Source organism: Sinohyriopsis cumingii, chromosome 6, assembly GCF_028554795.1.
Source record: "Sinohyriopsis cumingii isolate HCF-2022 chromosome 6, ASM2855479v2, whole genome shotgun sequence".
Lineage (NCBI taxonomy): Eukaryota > Metazoa > Mollusca > Bivalvia > Unionida > Unionidae > Sinohyriopsis > Sinohyriopsis cumingii.
Genome location: NC_142966.1, coordinates 159,402,401 through 159,419,121, shown reverse-complemented (window position 1 = coordinate 159,419,121; position 16,721 = coordinate 159,402,401). Strand labels below are relative to the sequence as shown.

Genomic DNA, 16,721 nt, shown 5'->3' with positions numbered 1-16,721 from the left:
TATAATAGACTAGTGGTGTAGATGTGTCATGTGCTGGACATATATAATAGACTAGTGGTGTAAATGTGTCATTTGCTGAACATATATAATAGACTAGTGGTGTAAATGTGTCATTTGCTGAACATATATAATAGACTAGTGGTGTAAATGTGTCATTTGCTGAACATATATAATAGACTAGTGGTGTAAGTGTGTCATTTGCTGAACATATATAATAGACTAGTGGTGTAAATGTGTCATTTGCTGAACATATATAATAGACTAGTGGTGTAAATGTGTCATTTGCTGAACATATATAATAGACTAGTGGTGTAAATGTGTCATTTGCTGGACATATATAATAGACTAGTGGTGTAAATGTGTCATTTGCTGGACATATATAATAGACTAGTGGTGTAAATGTGTCATTTGCTGAACATATATAATAGACTAGTGGTATAATTTGTATCTTTTGCTGAACATATATAACAGACTAGTGGTGTAAATGTGTCATGTGCTGGACATATATAATAGACTAGTGGTGTAAATGTGTCTTTGCTGAACATATATAATAGACTAGTGGTGTAAATGTGTCATTTGCTGAGCATATATAATGGACTAGTGGTGTAAATGTGTCATTTGCTGAACATATATAATGGACTAGTGGTGTAAATGTGTCATGTGCTGGACATATATAATGGACTAGTGGTGTAAATGTGTCATGTGCTGGACATATATAATAGACTAGTGGTGTAAATGTGTCATGTGCTGGACATATATAATAGACTAGTGGTGTAAATGTGTCATGTGCTGGACATATATAATAGACTAGTGGTGTAAATGTGTCATTTGCTGGACATATATAATAGACTAGTGGTGTAAATGTGTCATTTGCTGAACATATATAATAGACTAGTGGTGTAAATGTGTCATGTGCTGGACATATATAATAGACTAGTGGTGTAAATGTGTCATTTGCTGGACATATATAATAGACTAGTGGTGTAAATGTGTCATTTGCTGGACATATATAATAGACTAGTGGTGTAAATGTGTCATTTGCTGAACATATATAATAGACTAGTGGTGTAAATGTGTCATTTGCCGAACATATATAATAGACTAGTGGTGTAAATGTGTCATTTGCCGAACATATATAATAGACTAGTGGTGTAAATGTGTCATTTGCTGAACATATGTAATAGACTAGTGGTGTAAATGTGTCATTTGCTGGACATATATAATAGACTAGTGGTGTAAATGTGTCATTTGCTGGACATATATAATAGACTAGTGGTGTAAATGTGTCATTTGCTGGACATATATAATAGACTAGTGGTGTAAATGTGTCATTTGCTGGACATATATAATAGACTAGTGGTGTAAATGTGTCATTTGCTGGACATATATAATAGACTAGTGGTGTAAATGTGTCATTTGCTGAACATATATAATAGACTAGTGGTGTAAATGTGTCATTTGCTGAACATATATAATAGACTAGTGGTGTAAATGTGTCATTTGCTGAACATATATAATAGACTAGTGGTGTAAATGTGTCATTTGCTGGACATATATAATAGACTAGTGGTGTAAATGTGTCATTTGATGAACATATATTGTTGTTGTGGGGTTTAACGCCATTTTTCAGCATGATAGGCTATACATGGCGGCCAGTATTAATGGTGGAGGAAGAACCCGGAAAACCCCGGAAAGAACCACCGACCCACGAGAAGCTACTGGCAAGCTTTCTCACATGCCCACATAGGCTGAATCTTAGACTTGAACCGCCGCAGACAGAGGTGAGATGGCAGTGATCCGTAACGAAGAGTACTTTAGACCACTCGGCCACGCTGAACATATATAATAGACTAGTGGTATAAATGTGTCATTTGCTGAACATATATAATAGACTAGTGGTGTAAATGTGTCTTGCTGGACATATATAATAGGCTAGCCTATATGTGACATAACAGAGAAGTTGACTTAGGACAAATCTGGAGAATTGCATAATTTGGTTTGGGGTTTGGATCTCAAAAGAGTGAGGATTTCAGTGAGAATTATTTTTTATCCATTTGTGTGATGATGTATTTGCAATTTCTAAATCAGAGAACATTATTTTGTCCAGATCTGAAAAATGATCTACTATTATAAATGGGAGATTACATTTGTCTGTAAATTTGCAAGACACTGTCTTGATACATACATCTTGATCCACATTTAATGCAGTTTCTGTGAATATTAATTTCAGTGATAGTGTATTTGTTGTTGCCTGTACAGGTAATATGCTTTAATATTCTGTAAGACACATAATGTCATTCTTGCCAGCCAGTTTTAAAATCAGCTGTAGTGGAAAGTCAGAATGCATATTGAAATCTTTTGAACTTTATTCCAATCACAGAAATTCCTGTTTCCATCCATCTGTGAATTTCATGTGATATTTTGTTTGCTTAGAATGGTGTTTTAGTTTTGGAAGATAATGCACATGGAACCATGTCAACAGACCTTAATCACTAAAGCCAAACCAATCCTGTTTTATCCTGATTGAGCTCTTTAATAATTAATTAATATCCTTAATTCTTTCAAAATTATGCCTGATCATACATATAATCCATGTCAACAAACTTCCAACACTGATGCCAGCTGACCCTGCTGATGGAATCCAAAGAATGTTAATTGTTTATTCTGCTTTAAATTAGCAACTAAATTGTCTTGCTCTGCTTAAATCAACTTAAAGTAGCATGATCACAGGCAGTATTATCATAAATATACTTCACAGGTAGCAATGTGTGAAAAAATGGAAAAATAAAATTTTCAAAAATAATTTTGCATATTTGGGAGATTTCACCGAGTGATAGGAGGGACATTGAACACTTCTCATCTTGGGAGGGAAACCACCTAGTCAGGAGTTTCACATGTATTAGACTAATTTTGTAAATTTGTACTTTTCTGAATATGTATTATACTACTGGTGTAAATATGTCTTTTGCCATTTCACAGTTCTTTGCTATTTTTTATTTTTATTTCCACCTTTTTGGCTGCTTGTCCATGCACTGACAATTCACACATTTGTTTATGAAGCAGAACTCCAAAATTGTTAAAGATATCTTACGGAAACTTTATGGACATTTTAACCTTGTAGTCTCAATGAGCCTATTTCTGTTTTATTAAGTTTGTTTGTCCTTCTGTCTGTCCACCCATCCATCATTCAAACTGTGTTTCTAGAGCAAATCCACAAAATTATTCGCTATATCCATATGACAACTACTGGTACTAGTAAAAAAATTTCCATTCATCTGTTCATCACCCATCATACACACTCCGATTTCTGGAGTAAAATTCTTTAACTGTTCAAAATATCCCTGTAAAACTTCATACTGTATATCAATAAGATTAAAGGTCAAGGCTGTTGCTTTTGGGAATTCTTCATTGTAATGTTAAACAGCACAATACATGATGACCTATTTATTTTGTTACCCATCCACATGTTACAAGAAGTTAATTTACTAATAATGAAATCTTTGACAAATTCTTCTCCTGGATCACTGCCATCTCACCTCTGTCTGCGTGGGTTTGAGTCTCGGGCTCAGCTAACATGGGTACGTGAGAAAGCTTGCCAGTAGCTTCTCGTGGGTTGGTGGTTCTTCCATGGGTTTTCCAGGGTTCTTCCTCCACCAGTTATACAGGCTGCCATGTATAGCCTGTCTTGTGCTGAAAAATGGCATCAAACCCTACAACAACAACAACAACAAAATCTTCTGCTATGACTAAATAACAGAAAAGAGTGAAAAGCAACAAGTTTCATAAAATTCAATAAATAATTTATTGCCACAAATTATAAGTGAAAATTTTAAGAAAACTTACAGTATTGTGAATTAAATCCCAAACAGTCCTAAGTTTTATCACAAGTCCAAAAATGTATGAAGTTACATTTAAATTCCAGTAGTATTCCAAATAGGTTCCAGAATTGAATGTGTTGATGTGATTGTACTCTCAGATGAGCTAATGTGCCATTGGCCTGGAGTGTAGTCTTTTGATGTGTCACAGTAATATAATTAAAAATGTTCTTATCTGAAATCACTATGATTCCAGATTAATGTCCCATACCTTGAATATTATTGAGCACTTTGTAATTCTAGTGAATAATAATTTGAATAAATAAATTCACCCAAATGAAAAACTGAACACAACAATAAGATTGGTTTTGCTTCAGATGTCAAGGCAAAGAATGAGTAATTTTTTAGCTAAATAAGATTATATACTGGCCTCCTACTTGACCTAAGTTTCAATTACCATTTTCTGAAATAATCTGTCACATAATGGAATTTTCCATTCTAGAAGATTTTAAGGTCTGTATCAAGACTGTATCTTTTAACTAAAATTCATGTATAAATGTTTACATTAATAATGTTCGAAAATTTAATTTAAAGTCATAGAGAAAAATTAAGTATGTATTATGTCTGTTTAATAGTCCTCTGTGTAGAACTCCAAACTTAAAGGACCACTTCAAAATCATGTTGCTATACTATGAACTTGATTTTGGAAATTCTGTAGTAAATTTTTGCTCAGAATTAGTTCCTTGACCAAACTTTGTGGATCATGCTTGCATGTAGGGCAAGAAGAAAAGCTTACAGATTTGGGGTCTAATAGTCATGTCAGGATCATGGTAAGTCTTATAAGAAAATAATGTTTGGTTGAGGTCATTGGAACCCTTTGGTCAAACATGCCCTGCTGGTGTCTACACCGAGGACTATTAAACACAAGGTGGGTATATAATGTATATTTGACAGTACTCTAGTATTTTATTTACTATGTCAGTGTTATTTATTACCTTCAGTTCTGTTGTTTTCTCCAGGACCCACTACAGCTTGTACAACTATTGTTATCTAACTAAATAAATATTGCAAAATTATTGTATGAAACTGATCCTTTTATTTAAAATAATTTGATTTGTTTAAACTAAATCTTATGCATCTTGACACTTTCATATCAATTCCCATTCCAAGTGAACAGCTGGCTAATGTTAATCCTGCATGATGAATTTGTAACCCTTCATAGCCCTCTTAATTAAGACTAACTCACCCAAAATGCATGCTGGGATGCTTGGTGAGTCTATGTTTGGAAAAGGGGAAGTGCAATAGGAACAAACCATGTTTCTAAATGGTTGGTCAGAAAAGTATAGGAAGCTAACTGACCAAAATGAAAGAGACCTACACAAACTGATTCATTCACCTAAACGTAGAAGGATATGAGGGTTAACTGTTATTAGCAAACGTCCAAGTGACATTTTTAATGGTTGCAGGATAAACATAGTAAATCCATTTACTTGGAATGGAAATGCATATGATAGTGTTTGCATGGAGACAACAGAGGTTACTTTAAAAACCTAATTTATTTAAATGAAATTAATAATTTTCAAGCAAATTTAGTGAATTTTATTTTCAAATTGGATGTAGATAGAAGTTCTGCCCATAGTGGGTTCTGGAGAAACTATAGACTGTACAGTTGACTAGTATTGTTATATGAAATTTTTTTAAAAACTATTTAATATAACTTGCAGGCAAAGCTGTGTTTGATGGATCTGTGGAGACTCCACTATTGAGAGGGCCTATCACAGATTCACTAAGGTTAGTTCTCCCACTCATTGTTTTACACAAACACACCTAAGGTTAGTTCTCCCACTCACTGTTTTACACACACACACAGACACTGGGTTGCTGAGGAATAATTGAATTCCAGCTTGCATCCATACATTTTTTCTCAAGTAAATTTACTTCCGTTGAACAATGGCTGAGTGGGATAGATTAATGTCCAAGAAAATGAACTTGACCCATACTTTAATTACTACAAATTTGTGTGTATATTTTCCATAGTGACAGAATAATTCCTGTTTCAGTAACCATAATATGGTGAAAGAATGAGCATGTTAGCTACTACTTCTAAGAACTAGATTTTTTGTCTCAGCTAAATATGAAAGTGAAATATTTGGATTCATGTTGTCATTAGCAGAGATAGTAGCATCTAACAGATCAAACATTTTTTTAATTAATTTCCCATGATAAGGTTTTTTCCACTGCTGTTCTGGGCTTTGTTTTCATGAGCAAGTCACTATTCTGATGAATATGTATGTAGTAAAACAAACAAAAATCAACCATGGTGGCCGAGTGGTTTAAGGTACTCACCTTTACCTATCACTGATATCTCACTTCTGTCCATGTGGGTTCGAATCATGGCTCACCCAACATGGGTATGTGAGAAAGCTTTTCTGTAGCTTCCAGAGGGTCATTGTTTTTTTCAGGGGGTTTCCAGTTTCTTATTCAACCAGATATACTGGTTGCCACATAAAGCCTAGTTTGTGCTTTAAAAAATGGCATTAAACCCACAAGAACAACAGCAAATAGGCCATGTACTGTATATACTCATATATAAGTCAAGGCCAATTGCAAACAACATAGACCCTATTCTACCATTGCATATTGTGCTGGCAGAACAGAGTCAGTGTCATTTGTTCTACTGATTAGTCAAAAAAAAAAACTGCATTGATCCAGATCAGCTTGCACATTATGTGATGGCAGATGTAGTTCTATGCAATTTGTCCTCTTTAGACTGAAATACAGGAGACAACCATCTTTACAAGGGGATCTGAGGACGGGAAATAACAATTCTCTTCCTATTATAGATTTTGTTTTACATGATACTTGTAAACCATTTGCAACAATAAAATTACCATAAACCTCCTCAAATACACCTGCAAAAATTACCATAAACCTCTTCAAATACACTGCAAAAATTAGCATAAACCTCCTCAAATACACCTGCAAAAGTTACCATAAACCTCCTCAAATGCACCAGCAAAAATTACCATAAACCTCCTCAAATACACCTGCAGAAATTACCATAAACCTCCTCAAATACACCTGCAGAAATTACCATAAACCTCCTCAAATACACCTGCAAAAATGACATTGGCTTTGTAGCACATATTACAAACTTTTTGTCAGGAATGTTTTATTAATCACATGTGGCAGCTTATCACATTGGCATCAAAATTTTGCTGACACTTTATCATGGACATCAGTGTCATAAATTTTGACAAGCACCACATAGATTGCAGTTATAGCCATAATTATGTTTTTTCTTTCACTCTGACAGGCTAGAGTCAGCCTCCAGTTCTATCATGCTGTCAGGACCTGATGGGATATCAGTACAGGCTCCAGCTGGAAACATACTCATCAAGAGTTCCAATGACATCAGCATTCAAGCAGACAATAAAGTTAGTGTTGAAGTAAAATATGGATACATATTGAATACATTTGGATATCCTTTGCCATAAATGGATACACATTGAATACATTTGGATATCCTTTGCCATACATGGATACACACTGAATACATTTGGATATCCATTGTCATGCATGGATACACTCAATACATTTTGGATATCCTTTACCATACGTTGATACACATTGAATACATTTGGATATCCTTTGCCATACATGGATACACACAAAACATTTTGGATATCCTTTACCATACGTTGATACACATTGAATACATTTGGATATCCTTTGCCATACATAGATACACATCAAATACATTTGGATATCCTTTGCCAAACATTATTTTAAACATCTGCTATTGCATTCATTTCTGCTATTTGCTGTTTCATACATTTTCAATAATACATATCAAAGTAGTATATGTTCCTTGAACATTTTTAAAATTTTGTAATGATTTGGTGAAATAAGATAAGAAATATACTTTCAAAAATTAAAGAATAATAACATATTTTTCAAATAAAATATCCATTCCCACATTTTTCATACTTTTGAACAATATTTAGCTGATGATAACCCAACTCATTACTTTTCATTATGTTTACAATGTGAGCACACTGGACTTATACTTCATGTACAACTGTATGCTAAATACAGCTTGATTTTTCAAGTTGAAGCTACAGTTCGATGCAGGTAATATGGTATATATGCACTTATAAGTTGGTTCCAACTGCAAACAACATGGTCTGTGATCTGCGGTTGCAAAATGTAACATTACTTAACAACAGATCTGAGTCTATAAAGTTTGCATTTGAATCTGACTCATACACACACACACACACACAGATATATATATATATATATATATATATATATATATATATATATATATATATATATATATATATATATATATATATATATATATATATATGTGAAATTCATACATCTCACCTGTGTCAGCATGAGTTCAAGTCTCTGCTCAACCAACACTGGTATCCAAGAAAGCTTGTCAGTAGATTCTTATGGATGGTGGTGTTTTTTCCTGGGTTCTTTTTTCAATAAATATATAGACTGTCATGTATAGCCAGCCTATCATGTGCTGAGAAATAGCATTAAACCCCACAAAACCAAACCATATTAGTTGGTCCTATGGATGGCCATATTGACATTGGGTTTTTCACCAAAAGTCTTCTTATGATGTCTAGATTGTCCTACATAAAAATATTGCTGATCGGAAATCCAATATAGATTCCATGGCAGCCATCTTGAAAATCTTGGTTTTACAAGAGCAGGTGGGATCTTCATTTTTTCTGAGGTATATGCAGTATATAAAGTCATTTAAGCAAATGCCATTTCTACTGGGTCATAAGTACCCATTCAGAGGCCCCTTCTGAAAATCTGCAGCAGGATATTTCTTCTTTCTTAACATAAGATATTTTTTTGTTGGATAGAATAAGGTCTATTTTCATCTTCTTTTTCTACAAATCAGATCAAAAGAATTGTTTTTTTCAAAATTTTATTGGGTACTTGCAATCTCTATTACTTAAATTGTATACATGTAAATGATCTCTTATCAATTATAAAAGAAATCTGACTTGTCATGGATTCCTGTCTTTTCTTTAGAGCCAGTAGAGCATGTCTCTTCGAGGGTCTCTTGTTTTTTGTCTGACTGGAGGTCAATAATATGGAAGGATTAGACCATTTGTAATTTGTTTTAATGAATCCAATTTCACAAGAGGTGACAATTTTGTGAAGGCATGCATGGTTAAATTATCACTTTGACTAGGGTATATCCACAGAAAATCAGTTATGCTTCACAAATAGAATGAAAATTTATTTGTTAGACGTTAGTCACAGGACCTCTGGCAATAGATCACAGGTAGAATACACATGACCCATGCTGCTATTTCAATAAGGCAGTATATAAGGAAGTGTGTTGGTGCAGCCTTGGGCATACAGCAGAGTGCAAGCACAGAGTACTAATGGCTTCCTTGTACTACTTTGAGGCTAGTTTTTTTTAAACCTAAAATAAATTACTTATGTCACATCTATTTAATGTAGATTAATAAATTCTAAGAGATTGTTATATATATATATATATATATATATATATATATATATATTCTGGAAAATATTGTTTGCATAAATGTACAAGGCATAACTCAGAAGTTGGGAATTAAAATATGTACCGACTACATTAGGTTCATACAGTTCATCTTTTATTAAAAAAATGAATGGGCATATCTGAAACAAATTGTCCAGCATAGTTCTGAACCTCATATCCTTTCTGCTTATAATGGTTGATGAACCCAGTCAAAAATCACAACAGTTATATGACCTATGCATGATGGCTGGCCTTGTTATTGGAACTGCCTCATCATTGAGTGTAGTTAATATTACTCCAACTCAATACTATAGTTGGATTCAGTTGGTTAAACATTGATTTTTATACAACTGGCAAAAATGGAGTTTACATAATTTTGACCTTCATCTGTCCATCTGTTGCTTTGACCTTCATCAGTCCATCTGTTACCTTTTTAATCTCCACACAATAAAATTAATGCAAACATTTGCCATGTTGAAAATTCCCACAAGATGACAAGCAATTCAGTAGTGACAAATTGCCTTCTGCATAAACAGTGACCAATGGTACTGATTGCAGCCCTGCATAAACAGTGCCCAATGGTACTGATTGCAGCCTTGCATCAACTGTGCCCAATGGTACTGACTGCAGCCCTGCATAAACAGTGCCCAATGGGACTGATTGCAGCCCTGCATAAACAGTGCCCAATGGTACTGATTGCAGCCCTGAATAAACAAGTGCCCAATGGTACTGATTGCAGTCCTGCATAAACAGTGCCCAATGGTACTGATTGCAGCCCTGAATAAACAGTGCCCAATGGTACTGATTGCAGCCCTGAATAAACAGTGCCCAATGGTACTGATTGCAGCCCTGCATAAACAGTGCTCAATGGTACTGATTGCAGCCCTGCATAAACAGTGCCCAATGGTACTGATTGCAGCCCTGCATAAAGAGTGCCCAATGGTACTGATTGCAGCCCTGCATAAACAGTGCCCAATGGTACTGATTGCAGCCCTGCATAAACAGTGCTCAATGGTACTGATTGCAGCCCTGCATAAACAGTGCCCAATGGTACTGATTGCAGCCCTGCATAAACAGTGCCCAATGGTACTGATTGCAGCCCTGCATAAACAGTGCCCAATGGTACTGATTGCAGCCCTGAATAAACAGTGCCCAATGGTACTGATTGCAGCCCTGCATAAACAGTGCCCAATGGTACTGATTGCAGCCCTGCATAAACAGTGCCCAATGGTACTGACTGCAGCCCTGCATAAACAGTGCCCAATGGTACTGATTGCAGCACTGTATAAGACTTTGCGGATAGTTTGCAGAAGCCTATTGAATTTGCAGTCAAAAATTGAATGGTCAGTGGCTGAACCATCACTATCCTTCTCAAATGCTCAGGATTTGAGTTACACTCTGACAGCTTGTATTGGTGTTTTACATTTTTTTAAATACAATATGACAGTTAAACCAGTCTTTAAAGGATACTCGCAGTCATCAACAAATTTTAACTTTTACAGATGTGTGTTCTCTATATGGCAGTTGAATATGAAAGTAAAATTAAAATTCACCAGTAGAAAATGAAAAGAGTACTCAATAAAGTAATTGTAATATTCACAGTTTATTTTTTTCTTTTGCAGATCTTTTTTAATTCCACCAATTTATTCCTGAAAAATGTGCCTGTCAGCAGTAGAGGGAAAAATGGCCATACCTATGCAGGAGTTTACCAGCTGTGTATGTGTGAAAATGGTAGGCTGTTTCTAGGCAGTGCCAGTGGCGAATGTGTTCCTACTAAAACCATTTGTGATTAATGTTGTGACTTGTGCAAAATATTTAGGTCAACAGCTGCATACAGTATATACAAAATGTATGTCGTTTCTGTGACCGCTGTAAATGATTGGGAACCATTTTTGAACCCCACCATTCATTGTTAGAGTATTCTAGTTTAATGACATGTCTGGTCATTTTGATTTCTGATTGGATAACTTAAGTTCTAGTGAATAAATTCGTAACAACTTAATACAAGTGTTTCCCATTATTGAAGTTAGAACCCTATCAGTGTAAGTAGTTCTAAGGTCAAGGTCACTTGCTAAATATAAATTTTACTTTTGCAAAGTTCTAATGAACAAATTTCAACACAACTTAATGTGCTTCCCATAGCCCAAGAAAGAACCTGGATGATTCAGGTTCATTAGCTCTAAGGTCAAGGTCATGATTGCTAAATTAAATTTTGCCTAATGTGTTTTATTTCCAGATGATGAGTTACATATAACAGAATTCAACTGCATTTTGTACCTTTTTCGCTTAGCCACAGGTAGAAACCTATTCATTTGGGGATCACTAGCTCCAAGGTCTAGTGTTGCTGCTAAAAATAGATAACTCCATTGCATTTTGTTTCTGGTTGATAACTTAAGTTCTAGATAACAGAGTTCAAGTAAATTTAGTATATACCATAGTCACATGAAAAACTTGTTGACTTTGGGGTCAGCAGCTCCAAAGTCACTAAAAATATATTTTGGACATTATATTTGATATTTGGACAACAACTTCATCACCACATGCTGTATTTGTATGAAGCTTTGTTCAACCTGCCCAAGAAAGACTGCTACTGGTTTGAAGCTGCATAGGTACCTTCAATGTGAAGGTTAGTGTTGCTAAAAATGGATATGACCTTTGTATCTGATTCTAGGCCAAAACTTAATCTCTGTTCAACTGATTGCAACAAAATTTTATACATTTGAACCCTTTTACCTCAAAATAAATGTCATATTGATTTTAAAATGAGTGTCTTAAGTACAAAGTTATTATTAGTATAAAATAAATGTTGCCTTCACTTTAAATTTCTGGACAGTAACTGAATTTCTCTGTAACTAATTTCAAGAAACTCAGAATATGTTTCCTCTCACCCCAAAAAGAACCATATGAATTTCATAGGTGGTAGCTTGAAGGTCAAAGTCACTGTTACTTAGTTAGATTTGGTCATTGCATTTCATTTCAGGACATGGGCCAAATACATGTTAGCAGGGTATCGTGTGCCATTTGCAATCCATCAGTATTTCATTACACCAGTACATATTGATGCTACATACTGATATGATATAGAATAATCATTCTTAGCTGTACGAGTTCAATTAGAAATTTAACAATTCCAACAAACATATAACTCATCCATAAGTATGTTAAATAAATGGATAATAAATCAATAAAAGAACTGATTTTAGTATGCTTCAGTAAATCACAAATTACAAGAAGTGAACAAAATGGACCATGTAGAACTATGTGTCATATTATTAGTTTCACATCTGTCTGTACAACTAGCAGAGAAGCAAGTATTCCCATATCCTTTGTAAATGAGCCATTTCAGTGTAGTAGTGTTCCCATATCCTTTGTAAATGAGTCATTTCAGTGTATTAGTGTTCCCATATCCTTTGTCCAAAAGGTCATTTCATTGTAATAGTATTCCCATATCCTTTGTAAATGAGTCATTTCAGTGTAGTAGTGTTCCCATATCCTTTGTAAATTGTCATTTCAGTGTAGTAGTGTTCCCATATCCTTTGTAAATGAGCCATTTCAGTGTATTAGTGTTCCATATCCTTTGTCCAAAAGGTCATTTCATTGTAATAATATTCCCGTATCCTTTGAAAATGAGTCATTTCAGTGTAATAGCATTCCCATATCCTTTATAAATGAGTCATTTCAGTGTAGTAGTGTTCCCATATCCTTTGTAAATGAGTCATTTCAGTGTAGTGGTGTTCCCATATCCTTTGTAAATGAGTCATTTCAGTGTATTAGTGTTCCCATATCCTTTGTAAATGAGTCATTTCAGTGTAGTAGTGTTCCCATATCCTTTGTAATGAGTCATTTCAGTGTAATAGTATTCCCATATCCTTTGTCCAAAAGGTCATTTCAGTGTATTAGTTCCCATATCCTTTGTCCAAAAGGTCATTTCAGTGTATTAGTGTTCCCATATCCTTTGTCCAAAAGGTCATTTCATTGTAATATTATTCCCATATCCTTTGTAAATGAGTCATTTCAGTGTAGTAGTGTTCCCATATCCTTTGTAATGAGTCACTTCAGTGTATTAGTGTTCCCATATCCTTTGTCCAAAAGGTCATTTCAGTGTATTAGTGTTCCCATATCCTTTGTCCAAAAGGTCATTTCATTGTAATAATATTCCTGTATCCCTGGTAAATCAGTCATTTCAGTGTACTAGCATTCCCATATCCTTTATAAATGAGTCATTTCATTGTAATAGTGTTCCCATGTCCTTTGTAAATGAGTCCTGTCATTTCAGTGTAATAGTATTTCCATATCCTTTGAAAATGAGTCATTTCAGTGTACTAGCATTCCCATATCCTTTATAAATGAGTCATTTCATTGTAATAGTGTTCCCATGTCCTTTGTAAATGAGTCATGTCATTTCAGTATAATAGTATTCCCATATCCTTTGAAAATGAGTCATTTCAGTGTAATAGCATTCCCATATCCTTTATAAATGAGTCATTTCAGTGTAGTAGTGTTCCCATATCCTTTGTAAATGAGTCATTTCAGTGTAATAGTATTCCCATATCCTTTATAAATGAGTCATTTCATTGTAGTAGTGTTCCCATGTCCTTTGTATATGAGTCATGTCATTTCAGTGTAATAGTATTCCCGTATCCTTTGAAAATGAGTCATTTCAGTGTAATAGCATTCCCATATCCTTTATAAATGAGTCATTTCAGTGTAGTAGTGTTCCCATATCCTTTGTAAATGAGTCATTTCAGTGTAATAGTATTCCCATATCCTTTATAAATGAGTCATTTCATTGTAGTAGTGTTCCCATGTCCTTTGTATATGAGTCATGTCATTTCAGTGTAATAGTATTCCCGTATCCTTTGAAAATGAGTCATTTCAGTGTAATAGCATTCCCATATCCTTTATAAATGAGTCATTTCAGTGTAGTAGTGTTCCCATATCCTTTGTAAATGAGTCATTTCAGTGTAATAGTATTCCCATATCCTTTATAAATGAGTCATTTCATTGTAGTAGTGTTCCCATGTCCTTTGTATATGAGTCATGTCATTTCAGTGTAATAGTATTCCCGTATCCTTTGAAAATGAGTCATTTCAGTGTAATAGCATTCCCATATCCTTTATAAATGAGTCATTTCAGTGTAGTAGTGTTCCCATATCCTTTGAAAATGAGTCATTTCAGTGTAATAGCATTCCCATATCCTTTATAAATGAGTCATTTCTTTGTAGTAGTGTTCCCATGTCCTTTGTAAATGAGTCATGTCATTTCAGTATAATAGTATTCCCATATCCTTTGAAAATGAGTCATTTCAGTGTAGGGCCCCGAGTGGCCGAGTGGTCTAAAGCGCTCTCCATTACAGATCACTGCCATCTCACCTCCGTCTCCGTAGGTTTGAGTCTCGGATTCGGCCAATGTGGGTATGTGAGAAAGCTTGCCAGTAGCTTCTCGAGGGTCGGTGGTTCTTTCCGGGGTTTTCCTGGATTCTTCCTCCACCATTAATACTGGCTGCCATGTATAGCCTATCTTGTGCTGAAAAGTGGCGTTAAACCCTACAACAACAACAACAACAACAACAACAACATTTCAGTGTAATAGCATTCCCATATCCTTTATAAATGAGTCATTTCTTTGTAGTAGTGTTCCCATGTCCTTTGTATATGAGTCATGTCGTTTCAGTGTAATAGTATTCCCGTATCCTTTGAAAATGAGTCATTTCAGTGTAATAGCATTCCCATATCCTTTATAAATGAGTCATTTCAGTGTAGTAGTGTTCCCATATCCTTTGTAAATGAGTCATTTCAGTGTAATAGTATTCCCATATCCTTTGAAAATGAGTCATTTCAATGTAATAGCATTCCCATATCCTTTATAAATGAGTCATTTCATTGTAGTAGTGTTCCCATGTCCTTTGTATATGAGTCTTCTCATTTCAGTGTAATAGTATTCCCATATCCTTTGAAAATGAGCCATTTCAGTGTAATAGCATTCCCATATCCTTTATAAATGAGTCATTTCTTTGTAGTAGTGTTCCCATGTCCTTTCTAAATGAGTCATGTCATTTCAATGTAATAGTTTTCCCATATCCTTTGTAAATGAGTCATTTCAGTGTAATAGTGTTCCCATGTCCTTTGTAATGAGTCATTTCAGTGCAGTAAGATTTAATTCAAGCAAAAACAACACAATTTTAGCGGTAAATGCACATAAATTGCATGATCTAGCAATACATACTGTGTGTCTGAAGTTGTGATCGTGATTCTGATAATATTAAAAGTGAGCTGCTGATACCCAGCTCCAGTTTTCAGTATTGTTTTATTGTTTCCTGAGAGAAAGTGTGTGTGTAATAATGACTTTATTTAAAGAGGGTAACACAATTAGTTAAGAAGTAATCTATACCTTGAGGCCCTCATACAAAGGAATTCATGTAATTTAGCTGCATCTCTGAAGCCACTGGATATATAAAGTGGGCATTTCTAATCTTACTGGAATACTATTCCAGAGCAAAGTTCATGGCTGGATATAAGAGGTTTGATATTTAAGGGAGTTGAGAAAAGTTTCACTCCTTATAACATTGATCATATACACATTTTTCATACATTAGTTCTCACATAAAGATAAGTACTACAACCTGAAACTATTTTAACCTCAATTTATCAATAATCAACAGATCCCACATTCTTCATAATGTAAAGAAATCATGACCTGTTATCTCACTTGAAAACTGCACATTTTTCTTGTCTTACAAAAAGTCAACCCATATATACTCACTTATAAATAAAGTAAAATTGAAAACTGCACATACCCATATGTCATTGCATAATGTGACAATCGATCTGGGTCCATGCAGTTTCTTAGGAGCAATCAGTAGAAAAAAATAATATAGACCTTGATCTGCTAGCACAAAATTTTGCAGATCAGTGTCCATGTTGTTTGCAGGTGAACTTTACCTGTGACAAGTCTATAACAATAAATACTATTTCAAACTTCAAAAACTTCTGTGATTTAGATTCTGTGGTAGTTTATTAAATGATATTACATGACTCTTAAGAACAGTGAAATATAGCTACAATAAGAAACTGGCTACTGTTAAATAGAACCAACAGCTCGTAATATATGCAGTGGGATGCAACATAGACATTTTAGAACATCTTGCTTGAATCTTCCTTCAGTGTTCAAATGATAGCAAGGCATTGTTTTCCATGACATCATTATAGGCTACAGAATGAATCCATACTATAATTTTTAGTAATATCAGGGATTACCTTCTTCAATAATCTAATTAAAAAACTTGAAATATTTCACATCAGCATTTCCCATTTGTAATTATGTCAAGCTACATCAAATGTCCTGCTTAGTTTGATTTC

General features: G+C 34.5%; 1 protein-coding gene across 12 annotated transcripts in view; it reads left to right on the top strand.

Moving 5' to 3' along the window:
• The window catches only part of LOC149798383 (zeta-sarcoglycan-like), a 32,395-nt gene extending 16,734 nt beyond the window's left edge, over positions 1 to 15,661 (top strand). For 9 of the 12 annotated variants that reach the window (XM_089963561.1, XM_089963562.1, XM_089963559.1 and 6 more), the window contains 3 exons: positions 5,540 to 5,606; positions 7,132 to 7,252; positions 10,986 to 15,661. In XM_089963561.1, the coding sequence (XP_089819687.1) occupies positions 5,540 to 5,606; positions 7,132 to 7,252; positions 10,986 to 11,156 (359 nt within the window). In that variant the 3' untranslated portion in view covers positions 11,157 to 15,661. The remainder of the gene's footprint in view (positions 1 to 5,539; positions 5,607 to 7,131; positions 7,253 to 10,985) is intronic. The other 3 variants (XR_016422006.1, XR_016422004.1, XR_016422005.1) reach the window with 3 other exon arrangements.
• Positions 15,662 to 16,721: the final 1,060 nt, after the last annotated feature.